General features: G+C 42.8%; 1 protein-coding gene across 1 annotated transcript; it reads right to left on the reverse strand.

The window, feature by feature from the left end:
* Positions 1 to 140: 140 nt before the first annotated feature.
* On the reverse strand, positions 141 to 21351 carry aqp3.S (aquaporin 3 (Gill blood group) S homeolog). The gene is made up of 6 exons (NM_001088407.2): positions 21196 to 21351; positions 7869 to 7995; positions 7639 to 7776; positions 5844 to 5962; positions 4117 to 4334; positions 141 to 2861 (listed from the first exon to the last, which is right to left on the reverse strand). The coding sequence occupies exons 1-6, from the start codon at positions 21301 to 21303 to the stop codon at positions 2693 to 2695; spliced, it is 879 nt and encodes a 292-aa protein (NP_001081876.1). The 5' UTR covers positions 21304 to 21351; the 3' UTR covers positions 141 to 2692.
* Positions 21352 to 24454: the final 3103 nt, after the last annotated feature.

Consider the following 24454-nt stretch of genomic DNA (forward strand, 5'->3'; position numbering starts at 1 on the left):
CAACATATACATTAAAATGTTACCCGAAAAGGCTGCAGGGGAACATGGTCTGGACTTGTCCATGGAACTTTGTCTTTCACAATTTACCCCAAGGCGATAAAGACAAATGTTTGTGAGTTGAAGAACCCGCACCAGGCAGATTTGTATAACAATTGTGTGTTTAATGTCGCATAAAATACATTCAGTGCTTAAATCAAATGTATATACAAAGCTTTGAAGTATAAAGAGGACCTTCCAGCAGGCGAGACTCTTCCTCCCCAGTTCTACGGACACTTGTTTGATTTTATACTTGGACTTTATATTAATATAATGTTTTAACTTTTGACACATTTGCTTGACTTGGGTTATAAAGAACACTACAATGATATTTATTCACTATGTACAACATAATAATAAGCCCAACCTGTGTACTGAGTTGATCATTGGTTTATATTCCCCTTTAAAAGTGAGAGGGCGGTTCTCTGACTTCATGACACTTGATGGTGATGCAGAGTCGTATAAATATTATAGAGAATGCCTTGTATGTTATATTACTATATTTACTGTGCACAGAATAAGTTATGGACTCGCACTTTATTTTCTCTTAAAGGGCATGTAAAGGCAAAAAAATTAAATCACATTTTTACTTTCTTTAATGAAAAAGAAACCAATCTCCAATATACTTTAATTAAAAATTGTGTATCATTTTTTATAAGAAACCTGACTGTATGCAGTGAAATTCTCCCTTCATTTACTGCTGTGGATAGGAATTGTCAGACGGTCCCTAACTGCTCTGCAGGGAAACAATCATACTTATAAACAGCAGGGGGAGCTCCCGCCTTACTTCCCAGCCATGCAGAACTCAAGCAGCTTTGTTTATGATGATCCCTAAGCAGCCCAGACCACACTGAGCATGTGCACAGTCTTGGTCTTGCAAAGATGTATAACAAAGTTACAAGATGGTGACCCCCAGTGGCCAACTTTGAAAGCATAAATCATTTGTTTGATTAGGCTTGTGGTGCAGTAAGTTCATGTTTATATTTAGTATACAAAATACAGCATTTTTAGCCTTATTCTATTTTAGACTTTACATGCCCTTTAAGGTGGCCAGAGATTAACTTGTTTGGCGACCTTGAGGTTGGCGATATCGGGATGATCCCTAGGGCCCAACAATTGGGTCACAATGACGAGCATACAGATGGTCAGACCAAGGACCACATCAACGTATCGATACAGACCTGAATCCAACAGGATTTGTAACCCTGGCCTACTGACATCTGGATGATTTTTTGGACAGATATCAATCAGGGGGAAGCGGGTCGGAGGCTCCATGCACTGCCCAATAAACTGCCAATTTAGGCTGTCGGCAGCTCATATTGACCCGTGTATTGGGGAGCTTTGGTAAAGAGTAAAGGGAATACAAAGCCTTCCAATTGATTCAGTATTTTCTATTTGCACAAAAATAGATTTTCTCAATAGGAATGATTCAGAAATACTTCAGGTTTGTTGATTTATAATTTAAAAATACTCTAAAATTCTAGACTCTACATCATTTTTGGTTGTTGAAATGCCCCCTGATGCTATTTGCGACACAGTCCACGTCATGCTTGCTATCAGCTTGGATCCATTGATGTGAATTGGAGGTAACATACACCTTGGGGAGGTGCAACTACAAGTTTATATTTTCTCCTAACTGGCTTTTCCCGATTGTAATTTAACTTGTGAGCCAAAGTCTTGCAGAAAGGTACAAACATTTAGGGCTGCTAAAACTGGACTGGAAGTAATAAGTAATATAAACTACTCTACTACATAAAGTTCAGGACTGGAGTTGATAGAATTTGGACAGAATTAGGGACCAGCAGAACTTCAAATGCCGGGTATGGATAAGCGGTTGCTTTAGATTCCTTTGTTCCATATTCATTTGCCACCAGAGCAAGCTATGTACAATGCAAGAAGATGTTACTACAAACAAGGAAGACTTGGAAGAAATATATTCATGACATTGGAAGATGCATCTCCATGATCTTGCATGACACAGGAGAATGTAACTGGATATTGAAATGTATATCTCCACAATGAATCTCAGTGGATGATGGATCTCCAAAACACTAGAAGAACTACCACCATGATTTCAGAAGATGCATCTCCATGACATTGGAGGATAATTCTGCATGACACTGGAAGATGTATCTTCATAAGAATAGAAGATATACCACCATGACATTGCAATATGCATAACCCCATGACATTGGAAGATAATCCTCCATGACACTGGAAGACATATCTCCATAAAAATAGAAGATACACTCCAAACAATAGAAGAGCTACCACCATGACTTTGGAAGATCCGGTCCATTTCTTTGGATGATGTATATCCAATACTTCAGAAGATGCATCTCCATGACATTGGAGGATAATTCTCCATGACACTGGAAGATGTATCTCCATAAGACTAGAAGATATACCACCATGACATTGGAATACACATAACCCCATGATACTGGAAGACTTTATGACAGCACAAGACCCATCTGCATGGTAGAGGAAGACAAATCTATACAAGAAGGAAATATTTGCACATGCTAAGAGCCGCTAACATAAACAGCTATAGACAACCAAGTGGTGACTCATGGAGTGTAGTAAGGCTTTGGGATCCCTACTTCTTTCATTGCGGTGTATCTGGAATGTAGCCAGTCCCTTTGTGGCATCTGAATCAAAGTCTGTCTTTGTTTTTGACATCTGCCAGTTTGATATTTTCTTGTTGGGTGGATTGGGGCGCAGGCTCAATGTGGCATCCAATCATCAGCTGATAGACTAAAACTCCAGCAAATGATCCTAGTAAGGGTGAGACAATAGGCACCCACCACCACTGGTTCCCAGCCCTGGAATGAAGAAAAAATACATTTCATTTTTTAAAACAATATTTTTTTCATTGTTTCCTCCTGCCTTAGGGTGGGATATAAATAGAGGTCTCCCTAGCACCTTGTGTCTGCTGCTACTGTCTGAATGATGTGCAAGTTAAGGGGCAGGAGAGTGACAACTATACACCTCCCACTGCCCCTCTTAAATACTGGGCTGCTAAATGGAGGTATTAAAAAAAATGAGGTATAAAATCAACCCCTGTCTGGCTCTCCATTGGTGTATGATTTTCTGTTAAATATATTTTCCTCCAGAGGACTATGAGAGGAAAGAGGAGTGAAGAGCAGAACTCAAGCCCTATAGTCTATAACCAAACTAAGGCATAAAGGCAGGGTCGGACCCTGTCTAAAGGTAAATATATGAATTTATGGAAAGGCTTATAATTACTTTGCGAGGACATCATGATTTTTTTTACAAAGGCCAGAATCTAGAAAAGCCTTTACTCATATGGTCCTCTGTAGAATGGATTTGAGCCACCCCCCTGACATTTCCTCCTCCCTTGTGTTTTTCCCTATTACACCTCCCTCCAGTGTTTGTTCATGTGACTGGCAAACCTAGGAATTAAACGTTATGCAAAACCAATTTTCAGAAAATAGAAAAGCTCCACCCATGTGCCATAGCCAAATGCAGTGGAGCAATGGAATATGGACACCATCCCTCTTTAATTTAGGTCACAGAGTAATTAGTGGTTTAGCAATAATGTAAAATAACTTCATGTGTCAAGAACAGGAAATGAAGTGACAGATAATGGGAAACTAGGTCTAGATGTTGCTGAACTGCAACTCACACAACACCCAGCCAGCCTCAGGATGCACATGACTGTGGCTGCTACATTGCTCTCAGCCATTCATGTCATGTCATGTCTTGGAATTTTCTACAGCCCCCTGACTTAAATATGAGCTATGGAATTCCAGTCACTTAAACGATAATAACATGTTGAAGTTTATAAGGATGGTCAATCTTACAGAAGAAGTCATGGAAGAGATCATAGCTTATACATTGTATACATATATATATATATATATATATATATATATATATATATATATATATATATATACAGTATATAAAAGTGAGGTGCCATATTGTTTCCCTTAGAGAGAACAGTACTGAGTAAAAGTTCATAAAATATTGGACTACAAAGGAAGGATTCAATTCAAAAAGTCTGAACACCTCAGTATCAAGTGCAGGTCAAGTTAGAGGAAAATAAATATTTACCAGAAGACTTCAGTGCCCCATCCGGCCAAAGATGTGAAGAGTCGAGGGCCAAAGTCCCTGGCAGGGTTGACGGCATAACCAGAGTTGAAGCCCATGGAAGTTCCAATGACAAGGACGACAAATCCTACAGTGAAGGCTTCCAGCCCACGAGGGATTGGGTTATTGTTTGGGTCAACAATGGCCAGAACACAGACAATCAGAGCTGCGGTTCCAATAAACTACAAGATAAGGAGATATTGCGTAAGGTTTTGATTTTATATTTCACATAAATGCATTCCATCCTTTCATTGCACTGTAAGAAAGTCCACAAACAATATAGCGAATTGCCAGTATTCAGCTCCTGGAGGTTGGTTATGGGCCCTCTCCAGTCCAACCCACTATGAAACCAAAAGCAGAAGAAAGAACTTGTGGTGATGGCAAAAAGAGAAGAATTCATGTAGTTTGGACCTTCTCCACCTCAAAAGTGATGTGTTTTCACAGTGTTCCAACCCACACTGAATCCAGAAGTAGAACACAATAGCAGGTGATAGCAAAAGGACCAAGGTTAAAGAGTAAGTAAGCAGAACAGATTGGCACATAAGTGAAAGGGAAGACATAAAAAACATAAATGTTCGATAGAAAGGGCAATAAAAGAAATGTCGAAGGTGATCTCAATAATGGATTTTCATTTGGGTCATTTAGAGCTAAGAGAATATGGAAACAATAGGCCAAAGTAGCAACATAGTCACCTAACCTGTTGGCCATTAGTTCTTGTAAAGGTGAAGTGAAGCTGAAGTGAAGGCAGTTAGCATGCTGGGAGTTTAGTTCAACAAAAAACTGAAGGGCCACAGAAAACTCCTTCGTTTTAGGGGCCACACAAAGTCTGTTTTGCCTAGGGCCCAGCCACCAGTCAACATAACCCTGGGTTGATATATGTCCTAGTTCTAGAACTTTGAGCTTCTTTGTTAAATTGTGACTGTGACATAAGAAAGTTTAACCATTTCTCAGCTGTGACGTTCATCGCAGGTTCCTCCTGCTCATTAGGTCAATGTGTGATTTGTTTTCCAAAAACAATGAAAGTATTGAAATATAAAATGGAGAGATGTCTCTGCTATGCTCACAAGGTCACATATTAAAGGTATTGGGTTGCATGGAACGGCCTCAAGGTGAATAAGAGCCTGCGGTGAGGCCTTAGAATGAAGGACTTATTTGTCAGTGTGGTTCAGTTCTGGCTGGAGCACCAAGTTCCCTTCCTGTTGAGTTATTTAACTTAATATCCCTTCTGCCAAATCAAACAAGGAAAAATGAGGTGCTTAAAGGGGAAATTAACATATAATCTTATGTATGTGTGGGTGGTATTTCTTAAATGGATTACCTTTTTGTGTCCTTATCCCTGTGACAGACACTGCAGAGATCCCTGAAGCCCTAATGTCCCTGTAATCCCTGTACTGTAGAGAATACCCTTGTGGGTGTGGTGTGTTCCCCCTGCTATTGCTTGCCATGCTGGGTGCTGGATGCAGCTACCATTAGAGACTTATTGAATTGTAAATATAATCTACAGCTGCCCCCATTTCAGTGCTCATGCATCAAGGCCACTGGGAATTTGGGCAAAAATAGCCAGTGGTAAAAAAGAATTGTTGCAAATGACGGCCTCTGGGTAAGCTGGTGTTGAGGTACACAACTCCCAGCATCCCCCTGAAAGGGTGCTGATCTATGCATTGCCCATTGTAAGAATACCGAGGACTTACCTGATCAAAAAACCCATTCATAAGTGTCAGATGGTCTGATGGGAATGTGGTGAAGATGCCAGCCGTGCCATTTTCGCCCGTTACATAAAGCTGGTCATTTGCAAAGAACCAAATAGCATCTGAAAAGGAAGATATGAGAGAATAAGACAAGGGGCATATGGAAGTAGTTATTGAGAATGAAGCCTTTTATTCCCTAAATCCACTAGCACAAAGCTTTGCCCCCTTTTCTATTCTAATCTCTCCTTTACTCTCCGAGACAAGTAAGAGGTGCCTACTGGGCATCTTTGCTGCCTCTGCTCCAACAGAAATCAATCAGGCACGTCCAGTAGGCACCATTTTGACCATTTTTGGGCTTTTGGGGGCAGATGATGACAACGGATCCTCTCAAGTCACAGAAAACAAATAAAAGATGGCGGGACACATAATCAACACAGTGGAATAGAAAACCAGGCCTTCTACTGTAAAGAAAATATTATCCAAGTACAAAAGTAAAAGCAAAGTGCGTGCCAAGAAAGATACTTTTTATTGTTGATGTTATTGGTGCTTGAAGAAGTGTTATAGAGCGATTCCACGGGAACCAGCGACTTTGGGATTTATCCATATGCATTTAAATAAAAGGTTATCGAGAGAGCTGTTCCCTGAAAGTGGAAAGTACAGGAAAAGGAGACTATTGGGAAATGGAATGAGGATGATGGACAATACAGAGAATAAGAATGAAGGGAAATTCTGAAAGGAGCCGTCATACTATTGTGCTTATCTCTCTCCTGGTTTTCTGCCATACACCCTTTCCTCCCACTGCTCCTGATCTGTCCAATTCCCACACACCCAGGATGTAGTAAATACCAATGATTCAGTATAGCAGCACCCAGACACCTACTGATCCTGAGCTTATCCATTAGATATGAGGGTAACCAGGGTGCATTCAGCACATTGGCTAAGGAATAGGACAGCAGCCATACTGCATACTTTCAAATAATGTACTTTTATTTATAGCTTCATTTAGGTTCATCTTGCAGGGTTTATTCTTCAGGGTAAGGCTGGCATAAGAGTAATACCAAACTGGAGAAAGCTACATCAAAAAGAACCCCACCCTTTGGCCCTATCATTAAAGGGGATCCATCATGAGCCAAATGAAAGCAGATTGTATGAGTCAGCTGGTACTGATCGCAGCCTTCCTTCCTTAAATGTCACTTTGGAGAAAAGGCAGAAGAAAACAAATGATAGAATTATTTTAAAAAGACCAGCAGTAAAGTTGCACGGATAGATCTGCAACCAACCTCATATGTAAAGGAACTTGCAAGTGGTGCATATTGTATATATTATGTTTTGGGCTGTTACCATTGTTTAGTGGGATATTTTTGGAATAATTACAGCTGTATGTTGTTATAGTTTAACATGGAGAGTCGCACCTTGACTTTTCCTAATGTATATATAGACTATATACTGTGTATATATCAGGGGTACCCAACCTTTTTTTAACCATGAGCCACATTTAAATGTATAAAATGATTTGGGGAGCAACACAAGCATAAAAAATCCCCCGAGGTGCCAAAATAAGGGCTGTTTTTAGCTTTATGTGGGCAGGCAGCCACAGGAGGTTCTGTTTGACAGTACACCTGGTTTTTAAACAACCAAAACTTGCCTTGAATTCAAAAATAAGAACCTGCTTTGAGGCCACTGGGAGCAACATCCAAATGGCTGGTGAGGAACATGTTGCTTAAGAGCCACTGGTTGGGGATCATTGCTATATCTATTGATACCATGAGTTTATGCTATCTGCATGGAATCTCCTTACCATAATACAAGCCATAGACGATGCCGGCACCAAGGAAGGCTCCTAAAGTCTGTGCAATGCTGTAGACAGGGAACTTGATCCAAGGTTCTCTTGCCAATATGCACAGGGCAAATGTCACTGCCGGATTCAAGTGGCCACCTGCAATATTTGGGACACAAAAGATTAATTATTTCAATATAAAGATCTGCACTGTCCCCCAACTAACATTTTTATTGGACACAGGCTCCTACCTGACACCTGACCAGATATTAGAATCCCTAGCATCACAGCAAAGCCGAAGGCCAGATTGACCGTCAAGAATTGTCCGTGGGAGCCCTTGCTGAGAACCACCTGAGCCACAGAGCCACAGCCAAACATCTGCAAGGAAGAATAAGCCATGTCAGAGCAGGGTTTAATTCCCATATTACCCATGTGTGATCTTGCTCTATCACTTTATATATATCTGAGCTGGTTATTCATGCACTTTATTGTTTTTCAAGACATTTGACTCAATCGTGGCAACTTATATTAGTGGTACTGATCTTGTGACACGTATCCAGTGAACATGTATCTAAACTGTAAAGCCCAAGTGACTACATGCACAATAAATCAGCCCTGCAATGCGTCTGATGCTTTATATTCTCTTTTATCCTCCTGCCGCATCTCTCAGGTTGGTAAATCTGTATTTAAAGAACAGCTGGTGCCCAGGTGGCAATGCACAGCTTGTAAACTTTATGGGGCAAATTCACTAAGATTCATAGTTGCGCCAGGCGCAACTTCGCCGCGCTTCGCCGCACTTCGCCAGGCGTAGTTTCGCCAGCGCTCCGCAAATTCACTAAAATCCGAAGTTGCGCTCAGGGGTAGCATAAGGTTGCGAAGTTGCGCTAGCGTTGATTCGCTAAGTGAAGCGAAGTTATGCTAGCGAAGGTTAATTTTCAAATTTCCAAATTCAATTTCAATGGAGGAATACGTATCAGCACTACAAATGCCTAGAAAACCTTCAAATCAGCAAATAAAAATTTTATTTTGCCCTACACATGTGCCCACTGTCTAGTTAAGTTGCCATGAGTCAGGAGATGTAGGGGGGAAGGAGGGGAGCCCCAAAAAAATTTTCGATCTTTTTCAGCCTATCACCCATTATGTAGAAAACACACCAGCGTTTTTTGGGACTTTTTTTTTTACTTTTTTTGAAGCAATCCCTATCTACTCTATTGCGCTTCGCCTGGTCTGAGGTGGCGAAGGAAGTCTAGCGTAAAAGATAGCGTTCAGTACACTGCGCAAGTTAGTGAATTTGTGTAGTTACGTCCGTAGCGAAAATTCGCCAGGCGTAAGGGTGCGAAGTAACACTAGCGAATCTACGCCAGCGTTCGTTAGTGAATTTGCGAAGAAACGAAAATGCCAAACACTAGCGAATTGACGTTAGTGTTAGGCGCTTCGGCGCTTAGTGGATTTGCCCCTATGTATTTAACCACAGCGTAAAAATATATTTATCAGACACAAAAGGAGTTACCCAGCAATAAAAACCAACATATGGCTGTATCTTTTATATGTCACCCATATGTTATTGTCTGTAAAATGATTAAAACTTGATTCGCTCATCCCTACTGGATCTGAAAGAAGACGGCTGGCAACTAAACTTCCATCTAAAAGATGATTGGCTCATAGCTCCTGTATATTTAAGAAGATGGTTGCCAAGAAGTATAGAAGTTGGCTTGGGTACAGAATGGTTTATGTAACCTGCCCACAAGTGAATAGATCAAAGACCTGGAGCTTCCAAAGCTTTTGCAAGCACAGGCGCCATAATTAGTGCCAAGACTACTAAGCGAAATTCATAATGAACAAGTCTGGCATGTCTGAGCAGTGCTTAGTTAATTTCAAATGTGACATCTTGTCATGGTTTTGTAAGTTATTTTTGAGATCTTCTTTTGGTGCTGGACTTTAACCCCCATCATGGAATTGTGGATAGCATAGACCAGGGGGTCCCCAAACTTTTTTACTCATTTAGATGTAAAAAATAGTTGGGGAGCAACCCAAGAATAAAATATGTTCCTGGTTGGGGCAAAAGAAGGACTGTTGGCCATTTGGTAGCCCCTGTGTGGACTGGCAGCCTACAGGAGACTCTGGTTGGTAGTACTCCTGGTTTTGCAACCAAAACTTGCCTCCAAGCCTGGAGTTCAAAAATAAGCACCTGCTTTGAGGCCCCTGGGAGCAACATCCAATGGGTTGTTGAGTAGAATGATGCTCAAAAGTCACAGGTTCGGGACAAACTAGAGGCGTGTGGGCTACAGTGCATCACGTAGGCATCTCTCACTATTCCTAAACCCTCACAGGCTCAGATTTAACAAATCTAATGATTGTATCCACAGGGTCAGAGTCAATGAGGAAAGGGGCTTAGAACTATGTCCAATTCCCTGTCTGCCTTGGCCTAACACCATCCCTTCCCTGGCTCTCCATTCCGCAGTTGCATCCCTCAACTCTTCCATAAGACATCGTGTGGCTCCCAGGCAGCCTTTAATTCAGCATCAATACCACCTGCCACTAATTCCAAAAGTCAAAGCCACCACCAACAATAATTGTGATATTCATTAAGATCATGAAGCTTGTTGATATTAGTGGCTGTTTTAAAAGAAAAACATTGAAGCCAAAGCGATACTCTTGCATTAATCTATTAATGAGGTTATAATTAAATCTCAGCGGGAGAACTTTGAAAGGAAAAGATAAAGTCTACAGAGGCTCTGATCCCTGTTTTGAATTCCACATCCAGGTCAATTTCTCATGGTTTAGTATAGCATTACCTCTTACTGGATCTCTAGCTGCCAGTTTAAGGCTGATACTGCCTGGATAACTCATTTGGTGTTGAAATGAATACACGGTTGCTTTATTTTCATTGTTGGACTTCCGTTGAGCATATCTCTTGGTGCCAACAATGCAAATATTAGCGGCTAGGCTCTACTGGCAGTCACTCATGCATGGCCACTTCTGTAGACTATTGATGCCATTCTTATAATCCCCAGCACACGGATGGTTTCAGGCACAAGACTGCAGCCTGGAGGTTACATCTTAAAATTGATTTTAAATTAAAGCAAGTGTCCATATTTCAATAAATATCTCAAGTGCTACAAAAATCAAAGATGTCCACCCAGCAATCACGTAACGAAGAACAAAATGGGAACAGACTTCACAGCCTGTAGAACATTCTAATGATGGGACTTCAACAAACATGTATCGCATACACTGCTCCTATTTCCCACTTTGGGGCTGATTCACTAAGGGCCGAATATCGAGGGTTAATTAACCCTCGATATTCGACTGGGAATTGAAATCCTTCAACTTCGAATATCGAAGTCGAAGGATTTAGCGCAGATAGTATGATCGAACGATCGAAGGATTATTCCTTCGATCGAACGATTAAATCCTTCGAATCGAACGATTAAATCCTTCGAATCGAATGATTCGAAGGATTTAAATCCAACGATCAAAGGAATATCCTTCGATCAAAAAAAGTTAGCCAAGCCTATGGGGACCTTCCCCATAGGCTAACATTGACTTCGGTAGCTTTTAGATGGCGAACTAGGGGGTCGAAGTTTTTTTTAAAGAGACAGTACATCGACTATCGAATGGTCGAATAGTCAAACGATTTTTACTTCGAATCCTTCGATAGTCGTAGTGGAAGGTCGAAGTAGCCCATTCGATGGTCGAAGTAGCCCAAAAAAAACTTCGAAATTCGAAGTTTTTTTTACTTCGAATCCTTCACTCGAAGTTAGTGAATTTTGAAATAATTTTCCTACTGTTTCTGGCTCATCTTTCAATTTTATTCTTGCCTAACCTTCTAATGTATCTCTAGAAGTCTAGCCCATAGCACTCCTTATCCACTTGCATAGCCCTATTCTGTTATAATTCCCTAACAAGAGCCAATGGTTTTTCAATTCAGATTGGGCTTAAAGGTTTCTTGTGTATATTTTATGGTTATATTGGCCTGGAGTTACTTGTGGAGGACAAGTTGAGGCCTGTTAACCACTACCAACATTGTCTGTTCAGATAAGACCCAAGAAACATTCTTAAAACCTTCGGTTATATTCTGTTTTAGTATAATATCAAACAATAAAGTAGAATTCTATGAATCTTGGCAGTGTTATCTCATACTGGAAGTCAGTGCAAGGACTGAGATCAACAACTCAAAACCAAAGTCAGGGCTAAGATGATCCAAGACCAAGTCAACACTAAGACAAGGGCCAAGCCTGAATGAAGACGATGGTCAGGAGGAGATTTGTGGACTTGACACCAAGTCAACACAATATCAAGTCAACCTCGAGACCATGACTTAAGCTTTGTTATGTTATGGCAGAGGAAAACAAGTAGGAGCCACAATGACAAACACATTTGATTGGCCCCAGAGACTAGTCCTCAGAGATTAAGAAAAGTCCAAGCATAAGACTACAAAGGAGCAAGACCATCATAATAATGACAAGCAGTATAACAGTTGGATGCACCTGCTGTATAATAATGGCCTAGTGTGGAAAGTGTAAATTCTGTGCAAATATGCTTTGTAGTACTACAGACTATTTATTCAGTGATAGCAATGAGTTCTCTCCGATGTATATGCATGCACAAGATTTAAAATGGAACAAAAAGAGGCAAACAAAAATCTTTACCCAAAAGCTCTACAGTAGTTGCTGGACTATATTATCTGCAGACCAGCTACAACCAGTTGTAGTTCAGCAATACATTAGATGAACGTCACCACAAGCTTTGGAATGAATGCTCTTTTTCAGAGGTAGAAACAATCACCTTACATAATGTATCTTTTTAAATACTGAGTGTTTCGTTCCTAAGGGCAACTGGCACGGGTGCCTGCAGATCCTGTTTTACTTGACACAGACAGCGCCAGGATCCTGTTGGGCTGAGATCCGTATGGCTCCACATGTACAGGCAGGGTCTGTCCAACAGCAGGAGAACTGATTGCTGCTACTGAACAGGGACTGGCTTTCCACGTGGTGTGTGTCTGTGCACTAACCCTAATGATAAAGGATAAATTAGATGTGTGGCTCTAATAACAGATATCAGTAGTGCCTATATAAATTGAAATAAAATGAGGCCCTAGGCATGGTCGTGATTTGGCCCCATACATATTGTTGTCCCCATAAAGGAACAGCTGTGGGTTGGAAGTGAGAGGAATATCTTGGCAAGATACTAGGACAAGATGGAGACAGTAGGAAAAAAAGAAAACATATAGCAAGATAGTGATAGTAGGGCAAGATGGTCACAGTAAGGCAAGCTGAAGACATTATGGAAAGATGGAGATAGTAGGACAAGAAGGAGACAGTAGGACAAGATGAAGACAGTATGGAACAATGGAGACAGGAGAACAAGAAGGAGAAAGTAGGACAATAATGATACAGTAGGACAAGATGAAGACAGTATGGAACAATGGAGACAGGAGGACAAGAAGGAGAAAGTAGGACAATAATGATACAGTAGGACAAGATGAAGACAGTATTGGAAGATGGAGACTTTAGGACAAGATGGAGACTTTAGGACAAGAAGGAGACAGTATGGCTAGATGGAGACAGTAGGGCAAGATGAAGACAGTAGGGCAAGATGGAGATAGTAGGCAAAATGGAGACATAAGGACAAGAAGGAGACAGTAGGACAAGATGGAGACAGTAGGACAAGATGAAGACAGTATGAAAAGATGGAAAAAGTAGGGCAAGATGAAGACAGTATGAAAAGATGGAGACAGTAGGACAAGAAGGAGACAGTAGGACAAGATGAAGACAGTATGGAACGATGGAGACAGGAGGACAAGAAGGAGAAAGTAGGACAAGATGGATACAGTAGGACAAGATGAAGACAGTATGGAAAGATGGAGACAGTAGGACAAGATGAAGACAGTATGGAAAGATGTAGACAGTAGGACAAGATGGAAACAGTAGGACAAGATGAAGACAGTAGGGCAAGATGGAGATAGTAGGCAAGATGGAGACTGAAGGACAAAAAGGAGACAGTAGGGCAAGATGGAGACAGTAGGACAAGATGAAGACAGTATGAAAAGATGGAGATAGTAGGCAAGATGGAGACTGAAGGACAAAAAGGAGACAGTAGGACAAGATGGAGACAGTAGGACAAGATGAAGACAGTATGGAAAGATGGAGACAGTAGGACAAGATGGAGACAGTAGGGCAAGATGAAGACAGTATGGAAAGATGGAGACAGTAGGACAAGATGGAGACAGTAGGGCAAGATGAAGACAGTATGGAAAGATGGAGATAGTAGGCAAGATGGAGACTGAAGGACAAAAAGGAGACAGTAGGACAAGATGGAGACAGTAGGACAAGATGAAGACAGTATGGAAAGATGGAGACAGTAGGACAAAATGGAGACAGTAGGGCAAGATGAAGACAGTATGGAAAGATGGAGACAGTAGGACAAGAAGGAGATAGTAGGGCAAGATGGACTTAGAAGGGCAATATGGAGATTGAAACAGCAGGATAATATGGTAGGAAAGCTATGGCATTTCAGATGTTGAAGTATAGTTTCTTACAACAGCTAACAGACCATAGTTTGGGAAAGACTGGTATAAAGTCTTCTCATAAGTATTTTGTTCTGGTGCTACTTTGCCTTATGACTATGGTTGCACTAACTACAAGTGCTCCTTGAGAGGAATTCGCCCTTTTTCTGTGACGCTCATCCCAACACTATACATGGTAGTAATAAGACTTCACGTGGCAAGATCACAAATAACTCTTAAAGCATTCCTTTGTATTTGTCTCTTACTGGGATTGTCTGCTTAGACTCAGAGCTTTTAGATGCAAGGGACTAATCCCAGACATCCCTCCTCACTCATGGAATCTACCACTCAGTCAATGCAACTGTCCAGATCATGAAGCCTCTAGCAGCTGGGATGTGTTCCCCTTTAATCCTAAAAGTGTTCCCCTTTAATCCTAAGAGTGAGTATTCTTCTTCCCAGAATCCCATTCAGATAACATTTGCAGAAGGGAACTGGGGAAGTTACACCCATACCCACCACACACAAAACCAACATGGAGTGCACCTTAGATATGTAATATCTTGGCACGGGCTGGTTCCAGAGATGGGTGCTGTGCCCAGTGTGGGCTGAGACACCTGTGTGCACCCAGTCACTAAATATACACATTTGTCATCAATATTTTGATATTGTGATAGTTCCAGCCATAGTTACAGGATACAATAAGTAACCATGTTATAATATGCTGGCACTTTACTAATAGCAGGTTCAGGTGGTTATAGGGGAATAGGGTTTCTGGCCTTTATCTACCAGCAACTCCCAGCAACTCCCAGCGGTGCTGCTTGTACAACTCTAGTGTAAATATTGCTGTTCAATATAATATGCCCTTTATCTGTGTTCCCCCCACTCTTTCTACTTTACCCAAAATGCAGCCCATTGCGACAGGAGGGTAAATCCCTGGCAGGAGGGCTCACCTTTACTTTACCTTTAGTATGTCATAGAATAGCCAATTCTAAGCAAGTTTTCAATTGGTCTTCATTATTTATTTTTTTTTGAGTTTTTTATTTAATTGCCTTTATCTTGTGAATCTTTCCGGCTTTCAATAGCCCTAAGGCCAATGAAAGCGCACGCAAGAACATTAGGAATTTAATAAGCCTCGTGACCTGGTGCAGATTGGGCATGTGGGCTGCAGCTGCCCATACACACCCTTACTGCTTAGCCCCTGACTCCTTCCCAAGCCATAGTCTGACACAGATCCCTATTAAAGAAAAAGTCAAATAAAAAATAGAAGTGTTTTAAAGTAATGAAAATATAATGTAGTGTGGTGCTGCACTGGTAAAACTGGTGTGTTTGCTTCAGAAACACTACTATAGTTTATATAAACAAGCTGCTGTGTAGCCATGGGGGCAGCCATTCAAGCACAGGATACACAGTAGATAACAGATAAGTACTACTATAGTTTATATAAACAAGCTGCTGTGTAGCCATGGGGGCAGCCATTCAAGCACAGGATACACAGTAGATAACAGATAAGTACTACTATAGTTTATATAAACAAGCTGCTGTGTGGCCATGGGGGCAGCCATTCAAGCACAGGATACACAGTAGATAACAGATAAGTACTACTATAGTTTATATAAACACGCTGCTGTGTAGCCATGGGGGCAGCCATTCAAGCACAGGATACACAGTAGATAACAGATAAGTACTACTATAGTTTATATAAACAACCTGCTGTGTAGCCATGGGGGCAGCCATTCAAGCACAGGATACACAGTAGATAACAGATAAGTACTACTATAGTTTATATAAACAAGCTGTTGTGTAGCCATGGGGGCAGCCATTCAAGCACAGGATACACAGTAGATAACAGATAAGTACTACTATAGTTTATATAAACAAGCTGCTGTGTAGCCATGGGGGCAGCCATTCAAGCACAGGATACACAGTAGATAACAGATACATTCTGAAGAATCCCATTGTATACTACAGAGCTTATCTGTTATCTGCTGTGTATCCTGTACCATTACTCCTTTTTCTGCTTTGAGTGGCTGAAAAATGAAGATGTATTAGAGGTCACTCTATTAAACTCACCAGACATCATGGGGCAAATTCACTAAGCGCCGAAGCGCCGAACGCTAGCGTTAATTCGCTAGCGTTTGGCATTTTCGTTACTGCGCAAATTCACTAACGAACGCTGGCGTAGTTTCGCTAGTGTTACTTCACACCCTTACGCCAGGCGAATTTTCGCTAGCGACATAACTACGCAAATTCACTAACGTACTGAACGCTACCTTTTACGCCAGACTTCCTTCGTCACCTCAGACCAGGCGAAGCGCAATAGAGAGTAGATAGGGATTGTTTCAAAAAAAGTCAAAATTTTTTCTAAGTCCCAAAAAACGCTGGCGTGTTTTCTACATTACGGGTGATAGGCTGAAAAAGATCGAAAAAATTTTTGGGGCTCCCCTCCTTCCCCCCTACATTTCCTAACTCATGGCAACTTACCTAGACAGTGGGCACATGTGTAGGGCAAAATAAACATTTTATTAGATGATTTGAAGGTTTTCTTGGCATTTGTATTGCTGATACGTATTCCTTCATTGAAATTTGAATTTGGCGCCGTATGCAAATTAGCCTTCGCTAGCGTAACTTCGCTTTACATAGCGAATCAACGCTAGCGCAACTTCGCAACCTTACGCTACCCCTGAGCGCAACTTCGGATTTTAGTGAATTTGCGAAGCGCTGGCGAAACTACTCCTGGCGAAGTGCGGCGAAGTGCGGCGAAGTTGCGCCTGGCGCAACTTCGCATCTTAGTGAATTTGCCCCCATGTCTCTCTACATGCAGGATTTGTGCAAAAGGCAGTTATTTTGTTAGATTTTGTTTGTACTGGAATCAGTTATTTGAGTGAGCTCTAATACATCTGCTAGGAAAGGAGCCCCCCTATAGGATATATTGGATCTAAAGGTGGCCATACACGGAGAGATCCGCTCATTTGGTGATGTCGCCAGATGAGCGGATCTCTCCCCGATATGCCCACCTTGAGGCTGATCCGATTGTGGGCCGTAGGGCCCAACGATCGGATCCTAAAAAATGGTAACGGGCGGTCAGATCTCGGGACCGCATCAACGAACAGATGCGGCCGCGATCCGACAGGATTTTTAGTCCCATCCAATCGAGATCTGCCCGACTTTCGGCCAGATCCCGATCGCGGAAGCCCGTCAGGGGGCCCCATATACAGGCCAATAAGCTGCCGACTCGGTCTGTCGGCAGCTTTTATCGGCCCGTGTTTGGCCAACTTAACTGTCAGTGAATATCTGACACCCAACTGCTGCATGAAGACAGAATGAAGTGAAACAAATGCTGAGAGAGGGATAGTGATTATATAAACTTGATTATTTCAGAAATTATGCAACATTTTTAATTGATCATATTTAGAGAACTTCTTATTTCAGTATGCCGAAGCTTATGAAAAAATGTTAATTTTCACTATAGTTCCCCTTTAAAACGATGCACAATATTTAATTGATTGTATTTAGAAAGTTTCTTATTTCAGTATGAGAAAGCTTATATTAAATTTTCATTTTCGCGTTAGTTCCCCTTCAATCCGGGGGCCAAGGCATGAATTTCCCGCAGTGCAGAGGGTGCCAATGTGTGCCGGGCATTATCTCAGCACAGGAGCCCCAGAGCCTATAGATTAATATCGGGCTCCACTGTTCCCCTGTATTGGCAGGAGACCTGACACCCACATAAAGAAGTAGTCTAGAGCAGGGCAGACGCCCAGACATTGATGGGAGTTGGGAGTTTGCCCAGTGAGGCTGCCGTTGTGATGTAGCAGAGGATTTGTGAAGCCGCACTGTCCTGTTATTAATTGGGATTAAAGAGCCAGAGACTCCAGCGCCTCCCATAACCCAATGATCCAATGAGTCCAGGGAGTGACTCCTGCCAGTGAATGTGCCACTGCCCTAATTACTACTGGGCTACTTTGTCCTTCCTTCCCAGTACACCGTCATCATCATCATCATTATTATTATTATTATTATTATTATTATTATAGTAATTAGAAGATCAGTACATGGTGTGCCAGGGTTTAAGCATCAGCACAAACCATTACTTGGCCTGAAAGCTTAACATCAGCTGAGTCCTGCTCTATAGGCGCTGCTCTTGCCGGTGCCGCAATCCTTTGCCAGGGGAGGTTGGCACCAGATTTCTCAACAGGAAAAAGATTAATGAGTCTGTGAGAACTTGCCCAAAATAAATAGCCATTAGCTGGGCACACGGCACAATCCCGCAGTCGTGTGGGGCACCCTGAGAGCTGGGCATGGGGCTGATAAAGTGTGTGTGTCCCGACCACAGAGTGCTTTGTGTATCACAGTGTGAGCGTCTCTTACCCGTCTCTGGGGTGGTCTGATCCACAAGTCTCTCTTTCTGCCTCACTCAGCCTGGCACCCCCTGACTGTGCCCGGTCATCCAGTGTATTCACAAGTGCCCCAAATGTATCCACAAGTGCCCCCCAATGTATTCACAAGTGCCCCCCAATGTATTCACAAGTGCCCCCCAATGTATTCACAAGTGCCCCCCAATGTATTCACAAGTGCCCCCCAATGTATTCACAAGTGCCCCCCAATGTATTCACAAGTGCCCCCCAATGTATTCACAAGTGCCCCCCAATGTATTCACAAGTGCCCCCCAATGTATTCACAAGTGCCCCCCAATGTATTCACAAGTGCCACCCATTGTGCCAAGATAATGCCATTTTATTCTCGTAGGCGAGGCTGGCAAGTCCCCATATGCCACCGGCATGAAATATTATTTCTTACACATGTCCAAAAAGAAATCTATACAATATCCACCCAATTCACATTCTGGGAGTTGTAGTTCAGCTTCATCTGGAGACAAACAAGCTGCAGCTTCCTGACTAACAAACACCCTTAAACGCATGGTCATAGGCAATTTCTGAACTACAGCTCCCAGAATCCCTAGTTACAGTCTGGAACTTTGGCTCCTGATAGAAACCCCGGCACCTTCCCAGTGGAATGAACTCATTCCCTGTATATATATATACACCTCCACGGAGAGGCTCGACCCATTTCTCAACCCTCAGAACAAGCGCACAATTCATTATGTCACACAGTCTGTTTATCAGCAAAACACTGGCTCCCCTTATGGATTCTACACATAACTGAGCGACAAAGTTCCCTCTGTCCCGACATGTTCCCTAGCAACCTGCAGGGTTGGGGATCCCTCAGCTGCTTGTGTCCTTTGCCTCAACTTACTTGTGCCCCCTACAGGACAAACCCCGGGTATATACACCTACAGGACAAACCCCGGGTATATACACCTACAGGACAAACCCCGGGTATATACACCTACAGGACAAACCCCGGGTATATACACCTACAGGACAAACCCCGGGTATATACACCTACAGGACAAACCCCGGGTATATACACCTACAGGACAATCCCAGGGTATATACACCTACAGGACAATCCCAGGGTATATACACCTACAGGACAATCCCAGGGTATATACACCTACAGGACAATCCCAGGGTATATACACCTACAGGGACAATCCCAGGGTATATACACCTACAGGACAATCCCAGGGTATATACACCTACAGGACAATCCCAGGGTATATACACCTACAGGACAATCCCAGGGTATATACACCTACAGGACAATCCCAGGGTATATACACCTACAGGACAATCCCAGGGTATATACACCTACAGGACAATCCCAGGGTATATACACCTACAGGACAATCCCAGGGTATATACACCTACAGGACAATCCCAGGGTATATACACCTACAGGATAGGCTGGTAAATGCAGATGCCCCCACAGCCAGCCTGGCCCCTATCCCATCTCTTCCTCACTCACTGGGGGCACCTAGAACTCAACACAACTTCACTTTACAGCCTGTATTCATATTTATAAAGTTATATTTGCTGAATTGTGTCTTCTGGGGTGCAGGGAGTTACTTGCATCGCTGCTGCTTCATCTCTCTCTATATCACTTGTGTACAGACTCTGAGCCACCTCCATGCCCATTGCATCACATACGAGGAACGTTATTACCCAGCGGAGATAATCTAAAGGGTATTATCAGTCTCTCGAGTGGGGAAAATTCTGTGTCAACCCTTGTTTATCAGCAAAAAAAATATGAATATGCAAAACAAAATGAGTGTAGATAACAAAGTGTAGGTAACTGCGGTGCCTTTGGGGCTACAGTCTGGAGAATTAGAGCAAGTTCTTAGCCAAGAACAGCCATTGACATGGGGTGAAAGTTGTAGGGGCACAGAAATCTGCCCAAATCTGTGTGTTATAATTTCACCCCACCTTTATAGTACTAAAATAGTCATTCCATCACGGTGACACAGATACAATTGTTAGCAGCAGTCCTGCCCTGCTTTATGGCTGAGATTCTATCTGTATAACTTATAATATCACTGAAGGATTTAGAGGCCAGGATTAATTAGCTAAGTGCATGTAATAAGGAAGCTTAGCAAGGAAACAACAGCAGATAAGCATTAAATATGCATTTTTATTAAGAGAAAGAACTAATACATTTGTACAAATTAATCAGAATCTGTTTGAAAATGAGAGGACAATTTCCCACTTATTATATTGTACTGAGTTTACCTGAATATATCTATAAAACCACAAGGAACAAGCTGAATTTCTCTAAAGTTTTATCCTTCTCTGAATCTGACCAATCACAGCCTGCTATTAGACTGCTGCAGTGTAGGGACCAGAGAAAGCGTTGGCACAAAAAGGTCAAATGCTGGAAGAGACTTAAAATTCTGCTTCTTGGAGACACGCTATTGGCCAGATTCAGGCACCAATATTAAATTGTAAGCTCCTGAGACGCTATAGTGCTGTTGGCAGTTCCCTGTATAGACAGAAATAATGGGCACATACGGATGGCACAAAGGTGAGCTCACCTGGAAGAACCCTGGAGATGGGCAGCTGGGCAGGTCACAAGCACCAACCATGGAGCTCAGGGGCAAAGAGAAAGTTAGGGCAGGGGCAGTGCCAGTCTCAGGGCAGAAGTAGAAGGTTCATTGATTGTGTAGTTGTACTTACCACCAGGATGAGAGTCCCCAGACACTCAGAAAGCGCCTGTCTCAGCAGCTTGTTCCTCAGTCTCAGCATCTGGTTACATTTGTTGACAAAATCCTTCTGGCTTCCCATTCTGGGTCCTGGGGGGAGAGAGATCAGGTAGATAAGTTCTCAGCTCTGTACAAACGACTGGCACTTACTCACGCTGATTGTGCTTATAATTGTGTTACTGACTCCTCCCATATCTGCACTGGGACACACCCCTCCCCTCCCAGCACCCGGTACATACTGCTCCTCTATACCTTACTGGGACCCCGGGGGGAGCTGCACATTTTTCTAAGGTTTCTCAATTTATTCCAAATTCCGTTGCACCATTAAGGGAAATTATTCTCACCAATGTGACAAATGTAACTTGAGACTACTTATCCATTCTTTGTGGTGTTTGAGGAGGCTGCCCCTGCCACTGCTGGGGGTCCCAGAGATATGGGGCTCCAGTAAAGCCCTAAAATAAGTTTGCCATAATTTTGAGAAAATGAGCATCAGGGAGGAAGCCTGGACCCCGCCTTGACCATGGTGTCTGCTTCCTCTATAGCTTCACCACTGAAAATTGGGGATAGTTTCCCTGCAGGTTGCTAGGGAGTTCTATTAGCTATTGACAGTAGGGCAAGATCGAAGCAGTATGGACAAGATGGAGACCATAGGACAAGATGGAGACCATAGGACAAGATGGAGGCAGTAGGGCAAGATGGAAACAGTAAGGCAAGATGGAGGCAGTAGGACAAGATGGAGGCAGTAGGGCACAATGGAGAGAATAGGACAAGATGGAAACAGTAGGGCAAGATAGAGACAGCAGGGCAAGATAGAGACAGCAGGGCAAGATTGAGACAATAGAACAAGATGGAGACAGTAGTAAAAGATGGAGGCAGTAGGGTAAGATGGAGACAGTAGGGCTAGATGGGGACAGTAGGACAAGATGGGGTCAGTAGGACAAGATGAAGACAGTAGGACAAGATGGATACAGTAGAACAAGATGGAAACAGTAGGGCAAGATGGAAAAAGTAGGGCTAGATGGAGACAGTAGGGCATGATGGAGACAGTAGGGTAAGATAGACACAGTAGGGCTAGATGGAGACAGTAGGACAAGATGGAGACAGTAGGACAAGACTGAAACAATAGAGCAAGATGGAAAAAGTAGGGCATGATGGAGACAGTAGGGCAAGATAGACACAGTAGGGCATGATGGATACAGTAGGGCAAGATGGAGACAGTAGGACAAGATCGAGACAGTAGGACAAGATGGAGACAGTAGGGCAAGATGGAGACAGTAGGACATAGATGGAGACAGTGGAACAAGATGGAAAAGTAGGGCAAGATGTAGACTGTATGGTAAGATGATGACAGTAGGGCTAGATAGAAACAGTAGGACAAGATGGAGACAGTAGTACATTGTGAAAAAAGTAGGACAAGATGGAGACAGTAGGGCAAGATGGAGACAGTAGGGCAGGATAGACACAGTAGGGCAAGATGTAGACAGTACTGCAAGATGGAGACAGTAGGGCAAGATAGACACAGTAGGGCAGGATGGAGACAGAGAGCAAAATGGAGACAGTTGGGCAAGATGGAAAGAATAGGGCAAGATGGAAAAAGTAGGGCTACATGGAGATAGTAGGGCAGGATGGAGACAATAGGACAAGATGGAGACAGTAGGACAAGATGGAAAAAGTAGGACAAGATGGAGACAGTAGGGCAAGATGGAAATTGTAAAGAACTGGTACTTATTCCTCCGTGATTTGATTTAAGTATCGCCGCACCTTGCTTCCATCCAAAGCCAGTAATAGTGGTTCAAAAGTAATAGGTGTCGATACAAAACAGCGCAGAGGTTCTGCTGCAAAAGTGCCTTTATTAACAGGTAGGGCAAGATGGAGACAGTAGGACATAGATGGAGACAGTGGAACAAGATGGAAACAATAGGACAATACAGTATGTAAAAAGTAGGGCAAGATGTAGACAGTAGGGTAAGATTTAGACAGTAAGGCTAGATAGAAACAGTAGGACAAGATGGAAACAGTAGGACATGATGGAGACAGTAGGACAACATGGAGACAGTAGGGCAAGATGTGCGGGCCGGCCCGATACCTCGCACCTCCGGTTGTGGGTCCGGGTTGAACTCTTCTTCCTGCTCTCCCCGGCCACTACCTTGCACTGCCATTCTGCTGGCTTCCAACTTCCTTTTTTTATAGACGCACGCCTTATCGCCCTGCCCCATTTTGTGACATCATCGGTGGGGTGGAGTGGGTCTATAAAAGGAACCCGAAAAGGCACGAGCAGGCGAAGGTGGAGGGAGGGCGGGTATGGGTCGGGTGCGGGTCAGTCGGCGAAAACGCATCGATAAAAGGTATCTGTATTCTGGGGGTCAGAACATGAGGGGCCCTGCTGCCACTGCTGCTGCGCACTTCACTTCCCTCCTGCCCAATGGGAGAATAGTCCTATTATTGCTTTTTGCACCCCTTATATCGGAGGCATTGCCATTGTTAATGAGTGTGTTCAGTACTGAGGCTGGGGGTGAGCCAGGGAAAGGTGCAAATGCAGATGCAACATAGAGTAAGGATAATATTGGGTCGCCGTAGCAACTGGCAGATACAAGAGTCTAATAACAGGTAGTTGGGTTCCCCTGATGTCATAGCATGCTGATGTCATAGAATACCTCTATTATCAGATTGGCTGGCCCAGGGTCCTGTCTATAGTACTGATCATTTGAATTGCAGTGGCTGTCATAAGTGTAAGTGTAATTTCTCACAATTTAGGAGTTGTCCCCATTTCAGGCCCCAGCATTTTTTCCGGGCCCCTTACATTGGTTATTGATGAATATTGGCATCAGTGCTCCAAAATTAGCAGTTGCCCTAAATTTATATCCGGATTGGCAGTGAGTGTCCAAGCCTGGCACTATTGGGGTAGAAAACAGAGTGAAAATGCTGGGCCCCAGCTTCAGCTGGCTGAGAATTCTGGGAGCTGTAGTTCAAAGAGAATTGTAAAGGAATCTGGCAATAATGGGAGTATTGTATAATGGTCACAGATCCCTAGAGGATTCCCTGGTGGGCCACTAGCCCAGTGCGTCAGAGTGTGTCGGATAATTAAGCACAAGGGGAGTAAATAGGGAAACTCCCTTCTCCACCTTCCTCAGCTACTCTGAATAAATTGGTTCATGTGCTGAGTATATATAATGTGTATATATGTGTGTATATATTTATATTGTGTATATATAGTGTGTATATATATTGTGTAT

The sequence above is a fragment of the Xenopus laevis genome, chromosome 1S (genome assembly GCF_017654675.1).
Source record: "Xenopus laevis strain J_2021 chromosome 1S, Xenopus_laevis_v10.1, whole genome shotgun sequence".
NCBI lineage: Eukaryota > Metazoa > Chordata > Amphibia > Anura > Pipidae > Xenopus > Xenopus laevis.

Bases quoted from the DNA above. Each gene is read 5' to 3' on its own strand.
- aqp3.S (NM_001088407.2), bottom strand. From the start codon at position 21,303: ATGGGAAGCCAGAAGGATTTTGTCAACAAATGTAACCAGATGCTGAGA. The intron at 7,996-21,195 runs GTAAGTACAACT...TCTTCCTTGCAG, and splicing joins TGGGGACTCTCATCCTGGTG to ATGTTTGGCTGTGGCTCTGT. The intron at 5,963-7,638 runs GTAAGGAGATTC...CTTCCTTTTCAG, and splicing joins CGTCTATGGCTTGTATTATG to ATGCTATTTGGTTCTTTGCA.